General features: G+C 45.7%; 4 protein-coding genes across 5 annotated transcripts; 3 read left to right on the top strand and 1 right to left on the bottom strand.

Annotated features, from left to right (window-relative positions):
• Window positions 1-5,868: 5,868 nt before the first annotated feature.
• Window positions 5,869-8,363, bottom strand: LOC124688571 (metal tolerance protein 3-like). 2 transcript variants are annotated; one of them, XR_006998563.1, is made up of 8 exons: window positions 8,147-8,363; window positions 7,864-8,060; window positions 7,542-7,740; window positions 7,254-7,432; window positions 6,916-7,066; window positions 6,603-6,736; window positions 6,223-6,455; window positions 5,869-6,077 (listed from the first exon to the last, which is right to left on the bottom strand). XR_006998563.1 is itself a non-coding variant. In XM_047222231.1 (7 exons), exons 1-7 carry the CDS (start codon window positions 8,346-8,348, stop codon window positions 6,276-6,278), a joined length of 1,242 nt encoding a protein of 413 aa, XP_047078187.1. In that variant the 5' UTR covers window positions 8,349-8,363; the 3' UTR covers window positions 5,869-6,275. The 2 variants fall into 2 exon arrangements, 1 of the variants encoding a protein (XP_047078187.1); XM_047222231.1 differs by having other exon boundaries at window positions 5,869-6,455.
• A 1,562-nt stretch (window positions 8,364-9,925) lies between these two features.
• LOC124688570 (DNA-3-methyladenine glycosylase) lies at window positions 9,926-12,246 on the top strand. Its single transcript, XM_047222230.1, has 6 exons — window positions 9,926-10,228; window positions 10,527-10,598; window positions 10,702-10,825; window positions 11,532-11,602; window positions 11,694-11,751; window positions 11,866-12,246. The coding sequence occupies exons 1-6, from the start codon at window positions 9,926-9,928 to the stop codon at window positions 12,027-12,029; spliced, it is 792 nt and encodes a 263-aa protein (XP_047078186.1). The 3' UTR covers window positions 12,030-12,246.
• A 1,113-nt stretch (window positions 12,247-13,359) lies between these two features.
• LOC124688569 lies at window positions 13,360-15,444 on the top strand. Its single transcript, XM_047222229.1, has 4 exons — window positions 13,360-13,469; window positions 13,543-13,689; window positions 14,383-14,570; window positions 15,023-15,444. Exons 1-4 carry the CDS (start codon window positions 13,390-13,392, stop codon window positions 15,196-15,198), a joined length of 591 nt encoding a protein of 196 aa, XP_047078185.1. The 5' UTR covers window positions 13,360-13,389; the 3' UTR covers window positions 15,199-15,444.
• Window positions 15,445-17,490: 2,046 nt separating this feature from the next.
• LOC124688567 lies at window positions 17,491-18,128 on the top strand. Its single transcript, XM_047222228.1, has one exon. It carries the CDS (start codon window positions 17,606-17,608, stop codon window positions 17,906-17,908), a length of 303 nt encoding a protein of 100 aa, XP_047078184.1. The 5' UTR covers window positions 17,491-17,605; the 3' UTR covers window positions 17,909-18,128.
• The last annotated feature ends 5,615 nt before the right edge of the window (window positions 18,129-23,743 follow it).

The raw sequence follows: 23,743 nt of genomic DNA, 5'->3' as shown, positions 1-23,743 counted from the left end.
AAACAATCGAGTGTGTGGGATTGTAAGTTATTTGGAAGATTGGTTGTTGTATGGTAACAAGGAATACATTTTGCTCAGTTGATGGAATGGTTGGATGAGCACTCAGCACATGAGGCTTATATAATTCTGTAATTCGCACATGTCAAATATATTTTATGAACGTGTCCAGATTACAATCCTCAAACTTTGGTGCATATTAACTCTGTATGTACTGCCCTCTCGAAAAATTAGAACTTCATAAATGCCTATTAATTAGGAAAACTTATCTGGATACACAAAAGGTAAGAAACATAAATACGATACGGCTACATTTATTGTCAAAATCCTACCAGGATTTGAATATATTTACAGTGATTTAATTTTTCTATATAGCCGTTGGATTTCGACCTCGCGCGTACCCCGAGTCCCAAACGTCCGCGTCGTGATTGAATGTTTCTATATAGCCGTTGGAAATACCGATAGGATTAGGATCTTTTCAAACTACACATTTTGAATGTTTTTTCTTTCCTTTTAGCCATTAATGCATACCCGGATAGGATAAGGATACAAGTCAGGTGTTTATCATGCAATTAATGATTAATTAAAATCTTGGTTCACTACATGATCCATCCAACTTTAAATGGCAGAACGCGTATCTAGTCTTGGCTGGGAGCAAATCATGGCAATGGATTCAGGTCGGCCAGGTGTTTTTGTTGCCGTAAAATTAAACAGTAGGCCATAGGGGCATATGCATGGTTGATGAGACCATTTCATCTTAATCCTACCACGTAATTAAAATACTCCGTATAAAAATATACGTAATATATAATGGGTTATTTGTTAATCTTATCTCTGATAACTAAACATCTCTAAATATATGGTGAGAGAGACTGTTGCTAAGAGATCATCTCTTAATTAAAGGAAGGCATCTTTTTTAACTTTCCCTTTTCTCTACCTCATTGTTTATCTTACGACGACACTCCTAAGATTTCATTATTGTGCATGCCCTAACAAGCATGGAAAATTAAACCAAGCCATCGAGATTGAACAAGGCTACACAAATTGGCGATGAACAAATTTTTGGTAAGGCAAACACTGGACAACGAATCAAACATACATATGCCAATTTCTTGGGAATCATACAACGAAGGAAAAAATAAAGGAAATAGATGTGAATACCTTTGTTACGCATGTGGTCGGCGTCCAGTTCGACGTCACCATGTGTAGCTTCTGCCCACGGTGGGCCCACACCTGGAGCTGTGAAGGATGCAGTTCTGTGACATGACTAGGAAGTTCAGCAAGGCGGACCTAGGAGGGAGGATTGGAGAAGAAGCAGTCGCCGAGCGGGAAAGGTGGCCGTTGCGAGCTAGGGTTAGTAAGGGAAGCGACATGTACACGAGAGAAGGGTGTGGAGGTGAACATATGTGACTGAGTGGTACCTTTTTCTTTTATCGAGCCATGGAAGTTGGATGAGACCGTAGAATGGGGCTAACAACATGTCGGGGGCATTGAACGAGGCAAGATAAGATAGCCTAGAATAAGTAGGAAAACAAATCCAGTGATTGAAATATATGTCACAAGTCGCTTGAATCCCATGTAAGAATTCAAATGGCATAGGGTGGGGAGACCTAAAGGCTGCGGGGAGGGCCCTGCACCAAGTTGTAAAGGAAAATTGACCATTCTCGATAGGTGGTTGCAGTCTAAGGGTCACCAGTGCTAAACTGTTGTGTTATCTCATAGATCCAGATGAACACAATATTTTACCAACTATTATTCCTCTTCATCTAATTATCCTATATATACTTGGCAAATAAAATAGAGTTGCAAAAGAAAGAGAAAAGGTGACACAATCACACAACAATGGTTGAGGACAAGATCAGCGTGTTGCCAGGGCAGCCGCCGGCCAGCTTCGCACAGTACTCCGGCTACGTGGCGGTGGACGCCGTGAAGAAGAGGTCGCTCTTCTATTACTTCGCCGAGGCCGAGGTAGATCCGGCCACCAAGCCCCTCGTCCTCTGGCTAAATGGAGGTAAATTCAGAAGCTGATACATCACTGTTTCATCTTATTGCATTATTGGTACTGGGGACATAACACGAGAAAGAACCGTGTGAACTGTGAAGGGCAGAGCCCAGATGGGAAAGGAAATTAAGAAATGCCGATACTAGATTACCTGTGCAAATGCGCCTAGAGCCAAGGTCTTCTGCTTGGTTGTGACACTAAAAGAAGTTTTTTTCCCCTAATTGACTTCTTGAAAAGTAGACAGAGGAAGTGTCCCACTGTTAACGGAAGGGAGCTTTTTATCTTCGAATTTTTTATGCACTAGTAGAAAAGAGAGCTTTGGTTTTTTGTTCCAAAGAGTTTTAGCACCGGATTTGGCACGAACCGATGCTAAAGGGGTCATTAGCACCGGTTCGTGCGGTCTGGATGTCCAGGGGACTAGCCGGCATTAGCACCGGTTCGTACGGTACCTTTAGCACCGGTTCGTGACACGTTGGCCATCCGGTGAAATGCGTTGCACTGGTTGACCATCCGGTGAATATGGCCATTATAAACTGGTGCAAATGCCCCGTTTTCCACTAGTGATGACTATGCCCTTTTGTTAGGATTACATGATCTCGTCAAATGGAACTAATGTTGAAAAACACCCGTATGGGAGGGTTCCAAGCATGATAGCATCTTCAATTTTCGAATCCTGATCAAGATTCTGTGTCTCTATGTTTGGAGTTCTGATGATGTCCATGCATGTGCTTGTGTAGGACCTGGTTGTTCATTTGTGGGGAATCGAAGTCAACTTTCCAAAAGTGGTGAAGCCGTGTATTCTTCCATTAACACGCAAATAGAGTACTTAGGTTGCAAGAAGTACTCAGGGCTAGTCAGCTTCTCGAGAACAACTCGAAATAGTTTGAGTTTAGTATGAGCCTTATTAATTTTGTAACTAAGTTAAAACGTGTGAGATTCTTTTAGTGTTTTACATGGAAATAAAATAATTCCCACAATCTATCCAATCATCACAGACGTGTTATTTAGTTTTTCTTTTGGCTCGGAAGGTACTTGAGACCTACTTGAAACCATTACAAGCTAACAATATGCCATCTATACAACTTGATCTATAGGTCAAGATCCAACTATCCGTAGTAGGCATGTCATTTTGTATCATGAATGCAAATTGTAGTATCGTGTTACCTATTATTTTTTGGAATGAAAAAATTCACCACATTTTAGTGTGTGTGATGTTCTTTTAGTCTTTTACATGGAAATAAAATTAATTGCCGCAATCTATGCAATCATCACACGTGTTATTTAGTTTTTTTTTTTGCTCGGAAGTTACTTGAGACCTACTCAAAACCATTACAAGCCAACAATATGCCAAATTCTACAATTTGATCTATAGCTCAAGTTAAGCTCGCTCTAATACATGCTTTCTGTAAATGACATCATGTGTAATTTAACTCAGAATCTCTTAAACATCCACATTCCAAGTGGTGGGGCATGACGGTCCAACTAGAAGTGGCAAATTCATGGGATCGATTTGATAGAACAAACCCATAAACAAGTATATATGCACACAAGTGGTAAAATTTTATGGACCAAATTCATAGTAAAAACCAAAAATTATTTTGGAAAGACCGCCCAATGGCCGGGGATGTCCCCAAGACACGACCGATCATATGTTGTGTTGTTGCTGCGTTTTATGAATCACCAAAAGAAAAACAGGCAATTCTATCGGACTGCAACGGCTATCTATGAGGAGTGCTCTTTTCTAGCTTGAGATTTTTTTTCGGACCATGCAAGAGCGCTGCATACATCTATTAAGAAGAGAAGAAAGCCAACAGATGGCAAGGTTCAAGCAATACACATACAGGTTCGGAAACCCGACCAGGATAGAGAAGGACAATACAGATCAAACTCCTAGCCTGCTAAGTTACTAGAAACAGAGATGCATTATTGGGCAGGCAACATAAATCAAACTCGACTGGCAACATCCCATAACTTGGGATCAGCCCTGATCTAATCGACGACCATCTAGATAGTTTGTAGATATTATCGAGACTCTTTTCTTCCTTCAATGCTAAATACCCCAAGCTGTTAGCAAGAGTGTTTAGCCTCTCCCTGTTTGATCCTTGAAGACTTGCTGGAGTTTGAACCACCATGGGCGTAGAGAAATATCAATAGTAGGTACGACCAGCTGCAGTCCGGCCCAGACAAGAACTGAACTCCAAATAATGTTTACTATGACACAACTCATAAAATGATGGATTGAATTCTCATATTCTGAATTGCAAACACATCTGTCATTATGAGTAAGCCCGCACTTTGCAAGTCGATCAGTCGCCCAAACCCTTCCACGGATGAACAGACACATTGCAAGCTTGAAGCGTAGTGGCGCCCAAGCACTCCAGATTTCCTTCGTCGAGTCACAGCGCGTGGTAGTTGTAAAATATGCATGATAAACTGACTTAGTCGAGTAGACACCCTAGGAGTCCACGACCGCCCAAACATCTGCCACTCCCGGTGTAAGATGGAAGTTCTGAACCTCCTCCCAAATATCAAGCATTTGGAGAAAGCTATGGATGTTAAGGGGCTTTTTGATGTAATCAATCCATTTGCCGCTAAAAAATGTGTCCACGGACGTCCTTCTAGCTCTAATAAGAGGGGAAATTCCATGGAAAATATCTGTGGCAATTTTTATTTTATTTTTCTCTTTGTGTACGTTAAATTTGGTTCTGAACATTCTAGAGAAGGTAAGCACACCTCTTGACTCTTGTGAACACCCACAAATTTGTTTTGAATTTTTTTAACACTCACAAAATTAAATTCTGTGAAGTGGTATCATGGTATCACATCACATGATGTGTGGTATCGCTAGATATTTTCCCTCCTCAATTGTTCTTCCCCTTTAGCCATTTATCACTCCAGAAGTAGCATCTCTCCCCGTTGCCAACGACCAAGATTGCAGCTGCATTAAAAATATGTCGATCCTGTTCTCTCATGGGAGTGGCCAAGGCACACCATGGTTTTTGTTCCTCAGCTCTTAAATTCCACGTCCATTTGATCAGCAAGGCAGTATGCATAAATTCCAAATTAATAATAACAAGGCCTCAATTTTGCTTGGGGTGACGTACCGATTTCCAATTCACCAAACAATGTCCACCTTTGAGAGCATAAGTACCCTTCCAACGGAATGGTCAACAAATTTTGTCTATTGCTTTGAAAACCAAAGGCGGTGGGTCCAAGGACAATGGAAGATGGCAATTGCACTAAGTACTGATTGAACAAGAATTAGTCTTCCACTTTGGGTTTGCATGTGTCTTCCAAGATGCAAGTCTGCTTCTTATCTTGTCTATTCGTATTTAAAAATCTTCCTTACGAACCTTTTGAAAATGGGGAGGGAAACCAAGATATATTATCGGCCAAGCTGATAGCCGACAGCCTGACTGTCCATTACAATACTTATCTCTTGGAAAACATCTTCATGACCGAAAATGGGAGGTATGGAACTTTTCCTGAAGTTGCATTTTAGGCCTGATGCCTCACCAAATATATCCAAGATAGATTTCACTGCAAACCGCATTACGTCTTGTTACCTCTAGGAAAATAATCACGGCATCTGCATAGACTGACAAACGCTGAGGAATATGTTTTCCGTTTGGAAAGGAGGATATCACTCCATGTAATTTTTTGCCACAGTTCAAGGGAAAACAACAAAGTATTTCATTTTCTTGCGTGCAAGGCGGTGGGACCTCAGTTAACTGTTAGGCTTGAGGATCCATCTAAGTTTATTCGTGAGCTGCTTACGAACGATTGTAATTAATAAAGTAGCCATGATGGCTTTCCCTCAAAAAAAAAACAATGATAATACTTGCAGTAAGGAGGATTCACTAGTCGCAGGGAGCCAGGAACCTATTGCGTCATCTAAAATATCAAGATGTTCTGTTTAGTCATGTAATTTGCAAAACACAATCATCCAAAAGGAAAAAAAAAAGGTGACAGGGATACAAGGAACCGGCACCACCTTCCCCAAAATGGCGAGTCCTGTATTATCAAGCAGTAGACAACCGTACCTGTACTGCATACGCATATGCATATATCAACCATTCTGAAAAAGAAAACATACAAGGATTAAGCCTAGGCTTCCCAAAAATGGTGAATCCTATATTATTCCACCAAGACATCTATATTCCATACGGCTCGGTTCCTGTGCCAACAAAAAAAAACCTGATAACAGCACCGTATAACTTTACCAGTATATCTTCACTGTACAAGAAAAGGTATTTTGTTGGAGTTGGAGGCATCATCAGGGCTCCGATGCTGGCAGCCTGCTCCGGATCGTGTGCTCCGGCTTGTGAGTGCTCTCGAAATCCACATGAACAAATGCCCGTTCGACCTCTGGCAGTTTCTCGATCCTCTCCTGCAGCGACTCCCCAATGGCGTGAGCCTCTCTTAGCCGCATATCCTCGGAGAGTTCGATGTCCACCTGGTGCCGGATCAGGAGCATTATACACCACAAAACCAGGGGAACACACTACCAGTAGGTGGAAGGTAAAAAACATATACATCACTCTGAATTTCAGGTGGATATTCTGTGTGGGATAGAGTAGGATTCTAACAGCTGTTAACTGACCTCGACAAAATAGAGGGCGCCGAAGCTGTAAGCCCGAACCGTGTCGACCCGCTGCACCCGGGCGTCGTGCTTCATGGCGAGGTACGTCAACATCTGCAGCATCTCCGGAGGAGCACTCTGCCCCACCAGCGTAACTGCACCAATAATTCAGAGCTTCAGACACCTATTGCAGTTTGCTGATAATCCATCACACACATCATAATTTGCTAGTTTGCATTCTCTTATCAGACACTTCAATGTCAAATGACTCAAATCAACTTGTGAAGAGAAAACCAAAGCATTGATGAAACTTTCAGAAGATTGGGGAAGTAACCTGCATGTTCAATTACAGTTCCGGACCAGTTTGTTATGGTATACACCGCAAGAAGCACGGCTCCTGCAGGGTCAATCCACCAGAAGAACTTGTCTCCCAGAACAGCAGCCACCAGCCCAACAACGTTGGTTATCACATCGAAATAGTGGTCCTGAATGTGAATGGCACAAGTACAACCCAATTTTAGAACGGTAAAAATCTTACACCACCTTGTGAAGGGGACCAATTATGCACTAACTCAACAAGGCAACAATTAGATGCTGAAGTGGCAATGCCTAATTATTTCGCTGCCATAGTACCAAAATTAGGCTCATGCATGGCAGATATAATATGTATACCTTTGCGTATGCCCGGACAATGCTATTCCCGGAACTCCTGCAGTAAAACCAGAGAGCAAGCTTGACAGCAGTTGCTGAGAGCATGATGGAGTACAACCATATGAGCTGCTCCGTCGTCATCTTGTCGCCGGGGTTGTTCTCCACCAGCTGCTCTACAGCTTGGGTCAGGACCTGGAAACCTGACAAATCGGCACAAAAGAGGAACAAATTAACTTCAACAACTCACATTCTAGGTGACAAACAGCATCAATCATGAATCTATTCAAAGATATGGGGTTCACAACACACCTAGAGTGGCCATGATAGCGGCGAAGACGATGATCCCGACCGGCTGCATACGCAATTTTCCGATGGGGTATTTGTATATGTTCACCTTCTTCATGGAGATATGCGTGAACCAGAGGATGCCGCCAGCCATCAAATCCAGCAACGAGTCAAGCGTGGACGCCGCAATCGCTATGGAACCCGTCCTGACCGTCGCATAAACCTGCAGATCATCAAGTCGGACGAGTTAGAGCAGTCGATTATACTTGCTCCGTTGCACAGCTGTACCATGTACTAGTAAGTATACCCTGCCCGCTATAAAAGTATAAATCAATCAATCAAACACCTTGAAGGCCAGGAGGACGACATTGGCGTAGTTGGATATCTTCATGGCGAACTCGCTCTCCTTCTCCTCGCGGTCCTCGGCGGCGCCGGCGGCGTCGGTATCTTCATCGGAGTCGAACTCTCCGGGCATGCACAGGGCCTCCACCTCCTCGAATGTCTTCAGCGTGGCGAGCTGCTTGTTGTAGTAGTCCCTCTCACCTGCTCGCGGGCATGTGAAGGGGACGGAGTTAGTTCGCGGCGCTCCTCGACGTATTAAGGGGTGGAACGGCGGCGGCGTCTGTTACCTTGGGACAGGTCCTTGACGCGGGCGACGTCGACGTCGGCGGCGCGCTCCGGGTCCAGCTCGGTGCGCATCTTGTCGGGCAGCCGCGACAGGAAGCTGCTGCGCAGCGACCGCGCCGAGTCGCGGCGCCGCAGAGAGGGCGTCCGGGCGACGCGGCCGGTGCCGTTTCCCAGCAGCGGGGCGCTCCGGTCATCGGCGTCCATCGGCGGCGGGCACGGCCGGCCGGCTGGTTTTGGTCTGGTTTGTGTGTGAGCGACTGAGTCTTCGACTTTTCAGCCGGTTTTGGATATTTTTTCCAGTTCAATGTCGGGGAAAAAGCTTCGTGAATCGTAATGTACGGCTTAGATATCCTAACCATTGACTATATTGTAGTAACACTAACACCTCACGCAAAAGAAAAAGTGTAGATCACTCTGTTTCATAATATAAGCCGTTTTAGCAAACTACAAAAGTAGTATGAACATGCTTCCAGTTCCATAAAACAGATTTGTATTCTATCTTGAGATGAAAATGTTTTGGATAATATTTCATGTAGCTTTGGATAAACTGAACTTGCAATAATGAAAAAAAGAGGTCATATTGAGTGGATTTTGTACACGTACATAGGTGTAGTTGTGTTCTAAACCATGGATTTATTCCTCAAAATTTTCAGCTCGACTTGCTAGATGGAAAGTTTCCTTTCTCTTTTCTCTTTTTTTTTAATCCAAATCTCAAAGCAAAACACACGATAATAAAAACATCCACACCTATGCGTAAATACGTAAGTGTTTTCCTATTTTTGATAGGATGGAGTATGCCCTCTTTTGAAAAAAAAAAACCTTCACATGCTATGTCGCGGATTTAGGTTCATTTAATTGTGGTTTTTCTCCTTTTCAAGGTGCAATATGATTATCCTTATTTTCTTAAAATTAGATATCCATGCATTTCTTGTAGGGTTGTCTTTTTGTTCACACTTCGCTTGGCTCAATCCAGCTTTGACCTAACCACTCCCCATTTTACATTAGGCTCAAGATCTAGTTTTTTTAATTCATATGCTCACATGAGCCGAAATGAAGATCCTTACTAAAATGTTTTTTTTTTGTTTTCTAGCAGATGAAGTATTACGGAAAATATACCTTGGACGTGATGAAGCGTATCATCAGTTGTGTGTGAAGGAATTGATGTATGTGTTTCCCTTTCCCTTCCCGATACTTCAGTGTCGCTATCCTACTGCCATGGGTAGAATGCAAAATGATGGAACCATCTACCCGTTCATTGATTTCACGAGGTTTCATTCTCAAAGTCCTGTAGAAACGGATGATGTGATGGAGTACCAGACAATCAGAGATGTGGCTAAATTTATGCGTTACGTCTCATTATGAAAAGTTCAATGTGCCAGTTGACAAGTTGACATTTTGTAGCGTCAATTGACAGTTTAGTTTGCAGTGCAAACAGACCAATGATCACCATTAGTGATATGAAATATTCTTTAAAAAAAGGTTTTGCTAGTTCTCAACAACATGAGAACTAACTTGCTAATCATGAGTTACAACATAAGTGGCAAAAGAGAATTGATAAGAAGTTTATTCTCAATCAACTGGAAAATAGCCACACCCTTTAAAAATCATAAACTTTTTCTTAAGTCTTTTGACCATCTCAAAAACCTGGAGGCGTGGTCTGTGCCGCTGGGATTCACAGTTGACATTCGATGAGACCCCTCCGTTCCATCCCAACCGTCCATCCCCTCCCCCACGCCGCCGCTAGCTGCAGCCCACCGGCCGCCGGAGAGCCGTCGTCGCCGATGACCACCCCCGGCGCGGCCACGCCCCCACGCTTCAAGCGGTCCTCCCCCAGGAAGAAGCAGCAGCCACGCAGTAGCCATCGCCTCGCTGTTGACTTCGCCGCCGGAGAGGCCGAGGCTGCGCGGGCGTCCGTGGCGGCCAGGGCCACGCCATTGCTCCCCGCAACGCCGGCGGTGCCCGCGCAGTCGGCTGGAGGTATCCCGTTGCCTCGCGAGTTCTTCGAGGTGGACGCGCTCGACCTCGCCCCACGACTCCTCGGCAAGCTCCTGCGCCGGGACCAAGTCGTCCTCCGCATCACCGAGGTGTTTGTGCTTTTGTTTCTTTGGGAGGAGAGATGTTTGTACTTGAAAAATGCCTCATTTTGTTTGATCAAACTTATACACTACTACAACTAGCATCAGGATCATTTTTTGTTGCGGGTCATTTTTAGCATATTTCTTCCTTTGACAGCGAAATGTACTAGCAGCATATTGTGAAATTTTACTAACATAGCATTCGTTTCAACACCTGTCAGCACTATTTTCATCCTTCTTAAAGTTAGCAAAGTAGTAGTTGGTCAAGTTGTGCCAATTTCAAATTTATTGTTTACATTGGATTCAGGTGGAGGCTTACAGGCCAAACGACTCCGCGTGCCATGGACGATTCGGCGCCACAACAAGAACTGCTCCCATGGTAAGGCCAGTGCTTCCTTGCGCTGTCGAGCTTGATGAATGTTAATTGTGGAGTATTTTCAATTTTGAGGTTGGCTGAGGTCTTCCCCATCGTCGGGGTGTAGTTTGGATCAGGAGGGCATGCGTATGTGTACCTATGCTATGGACTCCACATGATGCTCAATGTTGTTGCCGACAAAGAGGGTGTTGGGGCTGCTGTTTTGATCCGATCATGTGCTCCAGTTAGCGGTATGCGTTGCTCATTCTTTGCACATAGATATATGCCAACAAATACTTTTGTTAATGCACAGATGTACTAATACTAACAAGTGAAATAGTTAAGGATTTGAGGTGATTTCTGTGAACCTTGACTGAAATGTGGTGCTTATTTTGTTTTGATTAGAAGATATATTGATTAAAGAGAAATCTCGTTGGAGTCGCCGGCTGGGCCTATGGCTCTTGCTTTGTTCGTTATTCCTGATTTTTTTTTCACCCGAAGCATTTCTGAATCACGCTTCTTATTTGAGAAACTATACTAATCCTAATTGTAGAGTGTGAGTTCTTGGAAGCATCTGAGTTATATTTAGAATATGTTTAAGTTTACTTTTGCCACCTCGCTGCCAAATGGTGGTAGTTGACGAGAAATAAAATATGTGAGCAAGAGTAGGCGCGGTGGCCATCTATTATCATGTGTTTCCCATTTCCATTGTAACTTGAACTCCATCCTCTATTTGTCCTAACGTTAGAAAATAAATCAAAGAAGTTTCTATCATTAGACAAGTGTAGTAGAACCCCATATACAAATCAAGTTACATTTACATGTTTGCACCATGAAATGGTATTCCTTTGTGGCCAACTGTTAATGCATGTGTTTGTCTGTGCAAGGAAAACCAATTTATCCCCCACTCCTTTCTAAGATCTAGTTTGAGCTGAATGTTGCTCTTAATTGCTGTAGGGCTAGATATCATTAAGCAGCGTCGGGGCCAACAAACCGAGAAACCAATCCTACTTACAGGACCAGGAAAGGTCTACACCATTCGACATCAAGGCTTTTATTTTCTGAATGATGGTTGTTCCTACAACACTGTATCATAGCTGTTCTTGCCTTCTTATTCAGGTCGGCCAAGCTCTGGGGCTTTCCACTGATTGGTCGAACCATCCACTATATACCCCCGGTACGATTGATATATTTCCAGTATAGCCAGAAACTGTCAGTGTCAGATGGTATTGTCTGAAACTGTTAGATGTCTTCGATGCATATTTACCCACCAATTTGTTTTCTGTATCAGGTGGATTGGAAGTACTGGATGGGCCAGAACCAGAGAACATTTTAGTTGGCCCCCGTGTCGGCATCGACTACGCATCATCCGAGCATGTCACAGCGCCGTGGAGGTTCGCGATCGCGGGCACTCCGTGGATTAGTGCTCCAAAGAACACTCTCAGGCCACGGTGAAGAGCTGGATGTGAGGAGAAGGGTGGCCAGATGCACATAAACTGTACTTTTAACAGATAGAAGAGGGCGCACTGAAACATTCGACATCTATTCTGTTATCGTGCTATTGGAGCATTAGTGTACCTTGTTAACAACACTGCTTTTGTACATACCAGAGAACAAGCATTCTCCTCTGATAAATGGAGAGGGGTCAATATCTCCTGATCACGTTTCATTACTGTGAAATTACAGATTAAAGAAGAGTTGCGGTATTAAGCATTTTTACACGCTTTGTTTGGTTAAACATCCTCGGGTGGCGACAATTGCGGCTCTACTGGTCTTCTCTCCTTCTCCTCCTTGCCCACTAGCGTGTGAAGGAGGTGGTGCCTGGTGCGAGGTAGGGATGGTGGCGCCAGGTGCAAACAACTATAGATGATCTAGCTTCAACACCTCACTATACCAATATATCATATTTCCTCCGTTTTTATTTAGTTCGTGGTTTAGCTTTTTACAAAATCAAATTTTCCCAAGTTTGACAAAAAATATATGAAAAACTATCAACAACCATAATATCAAATGGATATAATATGAAAATATAGCTTACGGTGATTCTAGTATTATAACTTTTACATCGTGGATGTTAATATTATTTCCTCAATATTTAGTTAAACTTTATAAAGTTTAACTTTAACTAAACCGAGAACACAAATTAATTGTGAACGGAGGGAGTATGTCTCCTCTTTCTCAGTGTCGTTATTCGACTATAGAAGATCCAGCTTGGACACCTCACTATATCATATCATATATCTCCTCCTTCTCGGTATCATCCTTGTCCAAGACACAAGGAAATCTTTTTCTCCTTTTTATTTTTTTCCACTTCTCTATCAGAACCATATTTATTTTTAGGCACCTCTAGATTTTAGACGACTTAGACTTAAACTAAATCTCAGTCTACAGTCTAGTGGCAGAGCTACGCTGCCGACGAACGCCAACGCCATTGGAGTTGGATTTTTTTTTTTTTGAGAACTCATCCTGCCTCTTTATTCAAACAATCATAAGGCGGGGAATACAAACGCCAACCGGTGGCGACGACAACCAGACATAACGACCCACAGGCCAACCTAACACAAGTTTGTCCAGATCATGGGGCTCCTTATTCGACAACCTATTCTCGTGCACAAAAGAAACCTCCTCCAAATCCTGAGAAGTTCTCTTGATCTCCTGGAGTATCTGAGAGTAGCTACCCGCCATTGGAGTGGGATTGATTCGAGCGAAAGAAGATGCCATAAAACTAACTGCTGGGCTGGGCTGTGGGCTGGCCCATTCATTTATTCGCTCATTAAATCGGAAGGGGCCCAAAAAAGGACAGGGAAAGGAGAGAATGTCGCCGGCGGCGTGGGCGAGGAAGACGCTCCTGCTCGCCGCCGGCCGCAGATCCGCCCTACCCTCTCAAATCCACCGGTAAGTAGCCATCTCCATTTCTAACCCCGGTAGTCATACACTCGGCGAGGGAAGCTCAGGGGCTCTGTTGCAGCTCTTACTCTGCCGGAGAAAGCGTCGCCGGTGGGCGGAAGAAGAGATCGGTGGGGCGGAGAGTGGTGGCTATCGGGGCCATCAGCCTCGCTGGCGGAGTGGCCCTCAGTGGAATCAACGACCTCGCCATCTTCCATGGATGCACCAGGTCTGCTCTACCATGCTGACCTCTTGCAAACCTAGAGTAAAGAGATTTTCGACATTCAAGGCGAAGTCCATTTAATCCTATTCGTAATTTGCCATGCTTACTATCTAACCTAGCTTCTTGTAATAACTAGAGCACCATTTCATACATTGAAGATTCAAGGCTGCCAGTGCCAGGCTTAGTTAGTGTTTAGCCAATCCCGAGGAGCTCATCGTGCTAATTCCATTGTGTCACAACTTGTTTCCATCATCATATATGCGGACTGAAAACACTAGTTTGCTCTTATGTGATCATGTAGCATATGTAGGATGTAGCCAATCCGTTCATTTCCTATTGTTCTATCTGTTCAGTGGATGGACTATCATTTGGTGAATGCAAACTTTTCTAGTTAATAATCCTCGCACATTAAACTCAGCTATCGTGTTGTTCATTATTTTTCTACCAAGAGGATTCCTTCATTCATGCTTTAGCTGTAGGTTGTGCCTAATCCACATGAATACCACTATACCAGTGTTGTTTCATTTATTTTTTGTTTTAATTTTATAGCTCAATAGACTCTGCTACCTTAATCATAATGTTCCTCTGTGTGCTCCCGGTATACCTTTGGACTTTTTCTCTGGATAGAATGTTTAGGATACGTATTGTTCCCTTTTGTGATTAGCGCATGATACCTACAAGTGTGAATGTTGCTTACAGGAAGGCGATAGAGATGGCTACTGAGAACCGAGAGGTTGCAGAAGCAATCGGGGCACCTATACTAAGAGGACCATGGTATGATGCTTCAGTTGTTCTGGGCCATCGGCGGAGGTCCGTGTCGTGCACATTCCCCGTAACTGGGCCACAGGGGTCGGGGCTGTTTCAGATCGAGGCCGTCCGGAATGGAGGTTAGTACTGCTTTTCCAATTGTTGTCGTGTCGGTTAAACAAGTGAATCATCGGTAGCAAGCACGAGAGCAAGCGGTCGAAAAGGAGAAAGAACCACGATAACCTGATGTCGAAGCCTGCGTTTCTGGTTGAGATTCACATTTGGAATAAAACGTCACTAGAGCTTGGGCTGTTGAAATTGGTCCAAGGTAGGGGAAGACATCAGTGGCAGTAGAATTGGCCTTAGCCCTTGTTTTCTACTAACAACTTGAGGCTTTGACCCTGTCATCAATCTTGTACATTCCTCTATTCCTTGCCCCTGACTGGCACCTCTACACTCACAAAGATGGATCTTCTTATTAGAAAAATGATAGTTCTAGGTTAGTTGCCAAAGGAACTTCGAATGTGGTCTTTATGTTCCTGTTACCCTGGTGTCTCAGTTCTGAAGTAAGGCTTGCTTACATGTGAAACAGGGGATGGCGTGCTCTCGTTTCTGCGGCACCATGACTGGGAGATACGTGCCATGGATGCTCATCTGGAAGTAGCTTCAGATGATGGCGAACTGAAAAAGGTTACCATAAACCTGGTGAGCAGCAGCGATGATCAGAGTAGTGGTGGGCAGTGTGAAGCAGAGGGTTTGAGCTGCTAGGATCACTTCATTTGGGAAAGAAGGAAGAATTTTGAGGTGGCAATAATTAAACATGAATTTGGTGTAATGCAACGTACTACTATCTATAGATAGTATCTCTGCTAGTGAATTGTCTATTCATAGCATAGCGTAAGGTCGCCCTTACACAGATAACAATATCCAGTTAACCTGTTTTGAACAAGAAAGAGAAATGTATTGTCCAGAAGATTTAGGAGGAGACAGTGCTGGGCGATGGTTTGTACTATTTGCAGCCAGCTGTTTAGTTTGAGGATGGCAAGCATGCATGGTTTCCGGGCAATTGTGTAATACCTGAGCTAATAATCCCCGAATTCCTATACAATCGCAGCAGGAGGTGAGAAATTCAGAGGGAAGGGGTTGAGGGCCGAGCAGATTGATCCGCTTGATTTTCCACTGTACGACTAGTTCATTGTTCCTAGGGCTAACCCGTTTGGCCAGAATTTCTTCAGGTGCTACTCTGATGTTCTCCTGAGTCTATCAGTGGCAGCTCTAGATTAGGAATAGCTTTTGCTCCAAGATGTTTTTTTTTTCGATTTACTTACATGGAAAACTGGATGCAATTGAGCACCTTGAGGGAACAGCAGTACATATGCTACTTCTCCAATTCTCTTCAACACTCTAAATGGGCCATCGAATTTGGAATGTAGTTTGAGTGATCCTTGGAGACTGAGAGCCTGTAGGGTTGTATCTTCAGATGCAACATATCTCCTTGGAGTTCCCTCTCTTTACTCTTATAATCATATTTCTTGATTCTATCCTGGGCTTTGATCATTTTTTCCTTGATTGTTTGTGTTGCATGTTGCCTATCCTGTAAAATGCCTTGAGCTTCTTCACTTATGTGTCCAAGCAATACAATTTCAATTACTTCTTGGAGTGGAGGAAAGCATGCAATGCCTGAAATGGAGTTCCAAAGATGCGTGATTTTGTAAACATTGGTTAACCCTCTCTGTTTGACCGGGTGATAGGATCGATGTGCTCATATTCATTCCTATATCTGCACCTTTTAGCAAGTTCTTGCCGTGGAACACTAGTAAAAACCATGTCTCTGCCGAAGACAATGATTGAGGGCGAGCCATGTAATTTGTAAACATGGTCAATGCAAGCTGAGCTACTTGTTTCAGTGTATAGGGATGGCTACTTGGCTAGGACTGACAGTGTGTAGGGATGGCTATGACTGATAACATGGACAATGCAAGCCGGCGCACGTTTGCTTGGCATCCAAACCACGTCATAAAATTAAGACCTTATCTGGTGCTGCCGTGCTTAGCTTTGAGGTGCCGACCTCATCTTGGTGGGATAGTCGGTGCCGGCGGTGTCTCGCTTGCGCAGGCAAGAAAACGAGGCCGTGCTCACATCTATCTCGAAGAGAAAAACGGCAGATGAAGATGGCACATGGAGTGCTGAATCCAGGAAGCTTCTCACGACCAGCAAAGACTTGCGGGAATCGGCGAGGCGAACCTGTTGCCAACTTGCTGAGATGCATCGACCGGTGCCCGTCAGAATCGTAATATTCTGTTTCTTCAAGTGGTGCAGTTGTCGGATCTCTAGAAAGAATACAATACGCAGCAGTAGTCGTCTCGTCTTGCTGCTGACCGATTCAAAACAGCATCTCATCTCAACTCTCTAGCGCGTGCACCACCATTGCCATTGGGTCTCCGATCTGCGGCGACAGGGTCAAATCAGCCGCTCTTCCAAGAAAGATTAACCAGCACCCAGATGAACTGAAACGTGTTCAACGAGTTAAACTGGCACTAGTAGAAATGCTGCTTAATCACGTCTATCGGTCTGTGTATCGGAGAAAACCACTGCTTCCAGGATGGTGATCCTGCTTCTCGATGCGTAGACGAGACAAGTCCTTATCTGACTGGAGATTAAAGCGGATCGATTCCATATCCATATCACACTGTCTTCGAAAGGGAGCCTAGTTACCTAACGCCGTCCAAATCTTCTTAGCAGCCTTCAGAATCAGACACGACACATGTCCCGCCAAGTCAGACCGACCCAACATACGCTGTGACGTGCTGACATAGGGACACCATATCAAAAATTTCAAGATCACAAACCAGCTAAAAATTCAGGACTCGTTCTACAAGCTTAAGCTGCGCCTCCTTCCTGGCAAAGCAACGCGGCCAATCACAGCACTTTGCCCCGCTTGCGTGCACGACGACCGAGAGAAAACTAATCAAACCTCTCAATCGCACATGCTATCAGTTAATCCGCGGGCCAACCCTCGCTCTATATAAAGAGCAGAGAGTAGGCAAGCAGAGACCCAAACATCGGATCATTGATCTACAAAGAGCAACCTCATCTGCATTCTGCCACAAGCTCGTTCGCCAGCCAGCCAGCTTCTTCACCCAACCGATATCTCGCTCGCTCGACGCCGGAAGACATGGAGGATGCCCTCGTGATGTCGCCGGAGCTCCGCGACGTGCTGGCCAAAGTGGTCGCGTTCATCCTCGTGCAGGGGCTGGTCTACCTCATCCTCACCAACTCCTCTGACGTCTTCTCCAAGAACAAGATCCTCAGGTCCCTCAGCTTCCGGACCATGCGCTCCATGAGCGTACGCCGCCTACTCGCGCCGCTCTCAGACGTCCCCGTCGGCACCGACGACCAGGGCTCGCTGCCTCCGCCTTCGCCGTCCTACTTTTCGAGGTCGTGGTCGTCGCGCCGCGGAGATAACCGCCAGGACTAGGATAAGAGGTGCCTGCATTGGAGCTAGCGAGTGCTAAAATTAGTTCTGACCGGACGAGTAGCTTTGGTAGTTCCGAACTGTCATAGGTTTGCTACTATTTGTGACTTGAGATTTCAGAATCATATATCTGAACTCTCGCGTAATTAGAGTAGGTTGGTCTTGTAAATATGTTCATTGAGTATTTGTGTTGAATTGGGAGGATGGATCATTGGAACCAGTACATCTTGTCTGCTTTAGCGATAATGGATTGGTTAAGTCTTCAGATTCTGGGGCAAAAGCTTTGCGAGTTCCATTGATGATGTTTTTCTTAAACGCCAGGCAAAAGCTTTGCCCGTTTCATTGATTAAGACCAAAGATGTCCGATTAATTACGAAAAAATCGAGCAAAAATCAAAGTTTCATTGATGATTAAGAAAATGAGGGTTGCCTTGTTAGTTACAAAAGGCGAAAAGTAGGACTTGTGTGCCTCCGCAAAGGCTTTATAGGCATGCTTGCCCGGCCAAAACCCAACTAGAACTGGTGTGCATGCCGATGCGTCTGGTCAACTACCGTCTTTGGCAGTGGCCGTAGTCCCCTCCCACGCTGCCACGGTACTGCCGGCCCATATTCAAACTACTTTGCCCCTACCTTGCCAGTCTTGTGACGGTAACCTTGGTGAGATGATGGTGGTGGCTTCGTGACCGCAGTGATGCATGTTCGTGGACGGTGAGTTTGGTGGTTTCGAGGCCTCGTCCTCACAGAGCTCCTGTGCAACGGATCCCTGAGGGTTGTGGATAGGGTTTTTTGGGGACAAATCCTTGTTGGCTCGCCCGACAACGAAGCGCTGCTAACCTCGAGTGGCAACATTCCTTCCTGGAGGGTGTCATAGCTACCCTTCGTCCACTTCCCTCTGTGTGCCAGGGGAAACCCTAGGACCATCCGTTTCGAGGAGCCATATGCGGATCTAGAGGGTGGCCAAGGTTTGTGGGTAGGGTTTTTTCAGGAGAAATACTTGTCTGCTCGCTTGACACCGAAACACTGTTGCCCTCGGGTGGAAACATTCCTTCCTGAAGGGTTCCGTAGCTACCCTTCGTCCACTTTCCTCTGTGTGCCAGGGGAAACCCTAGGACCATCTGTTTCGGGCAGGCGGGCATCAGCGTTCACTTTCCTCCTTGAAGGTGCTGCTTCGTACACAACAATTCGGGGTTAGGAGTGCGGAGGAACTTTTCCGGAGGGCGCATTAGTTGTGGGTCTCCTTTGTTTAGTTGATCCGCCTCAGTATTCATTTTGTTTCTTCTCATTTTCTTTGGTGTATGTTTGGTGCTGCCTCTAGCATTTACTTTTTTCGAGACTCTCCTGGTTATATTGTATGGTTGCTATATTAACATAGTGGGCTGAAACCCTGATTCGAGGAGATAAAGTCACACAACAGGAGGTGAGAATTATTCAAAGTAATTATGGTGAGAAATAAGAGAGAAGGGGGTGAGGGCCGGGCCAAAATCCGGTGGCGGCGCTATTAGAGTTTGTATTGATAGCAAATTTTCAAAACAGTCGATTAGGGTTACAATCCACTACTCATAAAGCTTCGATGCAACGGAGGATATATAAACATAAATGCATAAAAGTAGATGGTGGTAACGACAACTCCTGACTGAAGCGAGGAAGACGATGTGGGTGTGAAAGTTGACAGCTAGCTCCACTTGAATATTCTCCACCTAAGAGCATCTCCACTCGTCCCCTCCCCCCCCCCCCCTCCCCCAAGCCCCTAGGGCGCCTTTTTCACGTCGGCGAAATTTTTTTCTCCCACTTCCCCAGGAGCCCAATTTTGGCCGGATGGGCATGTTATTCGCCGGGCGATCCCTGGCCGAACCCAACGCGCCGGGGTGCGCCCGGGGACACCAACGATAGGGGAAAAGGCACGTGGGCCAGCACTATCAGCGACAGAGAGCCGGTTTCCCTCCATTTTTATTCGGTGTACCTCCATTTCTTCCCTCCATAACCTCCCTCCCCGGCTAGCTCCCGCCGTTTCTCGCCTGCCCTCCTGGAAACACCGCCTAGATCCACACAAAAAGCTATTATGTGGCGCATGGGCAGTGCGTCATAGAATCTATGCCACAAAAATAAGAATTATGTGGCGCACGGACCCATGCGCCACAGAAGTCTTATTTCTGTGGTGCACCGGGCAGTCTGCGCCACAGAAAACTTTCTGTGACGCACCCAGAGGTGGTGCGCCACAAAAAAATGATTTTTTTAAAAAAATGGCGGCCAGATCTAGGTCTAGGGCAGCCAAAATTTCGCAGGATTTTTTTTAAAAATTTGTTGGAGGTCGCCAAAGGTGGGTGGGTGGGTGGAGGAGGAGGAGGAGGAGGCCGACCGGAGGTGGTCTGTGGGTGGAGGAGAAGGAGGCCGACCGGAGGTGGTAGGTGGGTGGAGGAGGAGGAGGCCGACCGGAGGTCGTGGGCGGAGGAGGAGGAGGATGTCGGCCGGAGGTGGTAAGTGGAGGAGGAGGAGGCCGGCCGGACGTGGTGGGTGGAGGAGGAGGAGATCGCCGTAGGAGGAGAGGAGATCGCCGAGTGGAGGAGAGGAGGGAAGAGGAGAAGTGGAAGAGAGGAGGAAAAGAGGAGGAGGAGAGGAGGAGAAGTGGAGGAGAGGAGATCGCTGGAGGAGGTCGTCGGGTGGAGGAGAGGAGGGAAGAGGAGAAGTGGAGGAGAGGAGGAGAAGAGGACGAGAAGTGGAGGAGAGGAGGAGAAGAGGACGAGAAGTGGAGGAGAGGAGGAGAGGATGAGAAGTGGAAAGTGAAGTGGGGTAAAGGAGGAGGGCGCCACAAAATTCAAATTTCAGAGTAAACATTTTTAACTTTGCCATAACATTTTCCTCTTTTCAAATTTGGCGATTCTAAAAATTGGTTAACCGGGTAAGCCAATTCGAATGTAAAATTTTCTCCCGGTCATTTTGATATATTGTGCGTTTTTTTCGAATTTGTATGCAACCAGAAATCCAGTTTGACGATTTTGCAACGTAACTTTGCAAAAATAAGTCGAAATTCATGTTTGTTAATTCTCAATTAAACTAGATGACATAATACATGGGCACCTCCAAGGATTTTATTTGTTAAAATTTCTATCTATTTCTTTCTTTTGTATTTTACAAGGCAAAAAAATCAAGGGGGGAGGGTGGAGTTGCGTGGAGAGCAAAAAAACTTCTGTGGCGCACAAAATGTCTTATTTCTATGGCGCACATGGTCATGTGCGCCACAGAAATAATGAAACCAATTATTGAGCCTGACCGGGGGTGGGATCCACCTTACTTCTGTGGTGCATGTGAGTGTGGTGCGCCACAAATATACGTTATTTCAGTGGCGCACCTGGTGTGGTGCACCACATGAATTATTTCTGTGGCGCATGCTAAATAGGTAAGCCACATAATAACCTCTCATTTATAGCTAGTTTCCTACTAGTGAAGCCCAAGGGGCGGAAGGAGAAGCTATATGGCATGACCAATGTCGCCTAGGTGGCTGAATAGAGGCGCCTAGCGGGAGAGGACCCTAAAGGTCAATGCTATGAAGGCGGCGCGGGATGAGGAGGAGGCGCAGGCGCGGGTTCAAGAAGCGACGACGTGGGCGGCCATGGAGCGTCCTTAGCATTTGCCGCAGATCATCATCGGGTGGGCTAGGCAAACCGCCGGCACGTCTCCGTCTAGCTACTCGTCGTCATCTCCTGCATTATTCCTAGAAACCTATGGCCATTCCACGTCGAGGTTGAGGTACTCCATCCGCATGAGTGCCACGATGGTGGATTCGACCCCAACGTCATCTTCCCGCACTGCCCTGTGCCCGTGGGCCCTCCCATGGATATCCGGCCGTTGACACCTCACCGGCGATACGCTTACCGTCCCCTTTCGACGCGCGTAGCGCGTTCGCTGGAATGTCGGGCGAGACATTCATGCAGCACATGATCGCATCCGGCTCCATTGCGACGGTCCTCGGCCCTACTTTCTTCACCCAATAACACGCCCGAGTCGCCACCAAGTCTAGCCTGGATTCAAGATCTGGAGGCCGACCCGGAATAGGAAGACGAAGAGGAGGAAGAGGAAGTGGCCGAAGGCAAATGTGAAGAGGAAGAGGAAGTTGAAGTCCGCACCTCCTGCCGAGCCTCGAATCAAGTGGACAAACATGGAAGATGAGTGCATCGCCGAAGCATGGAAGGTCGTGAGCATGGATCCAATCACCGACGCCAACCAGAACTCTGAGAACTACCAGGCGAGGGTGAAGGCGGTGCTCGATAAGCTTAAGCTTTGCGAACCCTACTTCGTCGGTATCCACATAGATCGCCGCAAGAAGGCCATGATGACCCACTAGGGGCATTGGTCAACAGGCGTGCAACAATGCGATCCAAGAGGAGATCGACGCCTGGACAGAGAGCGGCGCCAACTTCGAGCGCACGGTGAGCAAGATTTCCCCCAAACCTCGCCTAGTTCTTTGCTGATTCATTTGCCAAGATCGTCTCTTCTCTGCTGATGCTCCACATGTTCCAGGCCTACCGCGATGATCACAAAGGCGTCAATTTCAAGTTCCTCCACGTTTTTCTCAAGGATTGAAATGTGTGAGAAGTGGAAGAAGACTCGCCTGGCCCTCGCCAAGACCAAGGATGACATGTACAAGCCGGACGCTCCCGTCACCAGGCGTCCGAGGGCAGGCTGAAGTGCGTCAACAAGAAGTTCAAGGCGGCGAAAGCCATGGGACCTCCCGGCGAGCGACAGCAGGCTTCAATCGGCGCATGCATAGCAGACGCCAAGGTCCATGGCGAGCAGAGACAGGTGAAGGCCAATGAGAGGTGAAGCTGCATTTACAGAAGAAGGACGTGAAGATCGAGCTGCCCAAGGGCACCGCCGCGGCGACTAAGAAGAACACAGATCTACAGTTTCTTCTGGGAGGAAAACACGGCGAACTTGGACGACATGGTGAAGACGTGGTACATGGCCGAACGGATCAAGCATCAACATCCAAGGAAGCCGAAATTAGCACCGGTGTGAACGCCAAAACTCTATCGTTGCGTGTTGGGAGGCAAACGGCTGGAGATGCTCTTAGCTGGTGCTGCCCTTATCTTGGTTGGACAGTTGGTGCCGGCGGTGTTTCGCTTGTGCTGGCTAGAAAACGAGGCTGTGCTCACATCTAGAAAAAGAAGAAAGAAAAAGCAAATGAAGACACCACATGGAGTGCTGGTTGAATCCAGAAGCTTCTTTTTTTTACCCTGGCTACGGCGGGCTTACGCCAGGCTTAACAACTTTAATAAACAACAAACGTACAAGGGAGCATTAGAAATTTTGGAGGGAATGAGAGGAGCAAGGTTGGGGGAGCCTCTGTTGGAGATATGCCCAAGAGGCATAATAAAGTGGTTATTATATATCTTTGTGTTTATGATAAATGTTTGCATACCATGCTATAATTGTATTAACCGAAATATTGATACATGTGTGTTATGTGAACAACAAGGAGTCACTAGTAAGCCTCTTGTATAACTAGCTTGTTGATTAATAGATGATCATAGTATGATCATGAACATTGGATGTTCTTAATAACAAGGTTATGTCATTAGATGAATGATGTAATGGACACACCCAATTAAGCGTAGCATAAGATCACGTCATTAAGTTCATTTTGCTATAAGCTTTTGATACATAGTTACCTAGTCCTTCGACCATGAGATCATGTAAATCACTTATACCGGAAGGGTACTTTGATTACATCAAACGCCACTGCGTAAATGGGTGGTTATAAAGGTGGGATTACGTATTCGGAAAGTATGAGTTGAGGCATATGGATCAAGAGTGGGATTTGTCCATCCCGATGACGGATAGA

The sequence above is a fragment of the Lolium rigidum genome, chromosome 2 (genome assembly GCF_022539505.1).
Source record: "Lolium rigidum isolate FL_2022 chromosome 2, APGP_CSIRO_Lrig_0.1, whole genome shotgun sequence".
Classification (NCBI taxonomy): domain Eukaryota; kingdom Viridiplantae; phylum Streptophyta; class Magnoliopsida; order Poales; family Poaceae; genus Lolium; species Lolium rigidum.
This window is presented reverse-complemented; position numbering and strand designations above follow the sequence as displayed.

Coding starts and splice junctions, on each gene's coding strand:
- LOC124688571 (XM_047222231.1), bottom strand. CDS start 8,348: ATGGACGCCGATGACCGGAGCGCCCCGCTGCTGGGAAACGGCACCGGC. Junction 8,061..8,146: donor CGTCAAGGACCTGTCCCAAG/GTAACAGACGCC, acceptor GCCCGCGAGCAG/GTGAGAGGGACTACTACAAC. Junction 6,737..6,915: donor AACTGTAATTGAACATGCAG/GTTACTTCCCCA, acceptor TTATTGGTGCAG/TTACGCTGGTGGGGCAGAGT.
- LOC124688570 (XM_047222230.1), top strand. CDS start 9,926: ATGACCACCCCCGGCGCGGCCACGCCCCCACGCTTCAAGCGGTCCTCC. Junction 10,229..10,526: donor TCGTCCTCCGCATCACCGAG/GTGTTTGTGCTT, acceptor CATTGGATTCAG/GTGGAGGCTTACAGGCCAAA. Junction 10,599..10,701: donor CAACAAGAACTGCTCCCATG/GTAAGGCCAGTG, acceptor GTCGGGGTGTAG/TTTGGATCAGGAGGGCATGC.
- LOC124688569 (XM_047222229.1), top strand. CDS start 13,390: ATGTCGCCGGCGGCGTGGGCGAGGAAGACGCTCCTGCTCGCCGCCGGC. Junction 13,470..13,542: donor CTACCCTCTCAAATCCACCG/GTAAGTAGCCAT, acceptor GCTCTGTTGCAG/CTCTTACTCTGCCGGAGAAA. Junction 13,690..14,382: donor ATCTTCCATGGATGCACCAG/GTCTGCTCTACC, acceptor TGTTGCTTACAG/GAAGGCGATAGAGATGGCTA.
- LOC124688567 (XM_047222228.1), top strand. CDS start 17,606: ATGGAGGATGCCCTCGTGATGTCGCCGGAGCTCCGCGACGTGCTGGCC.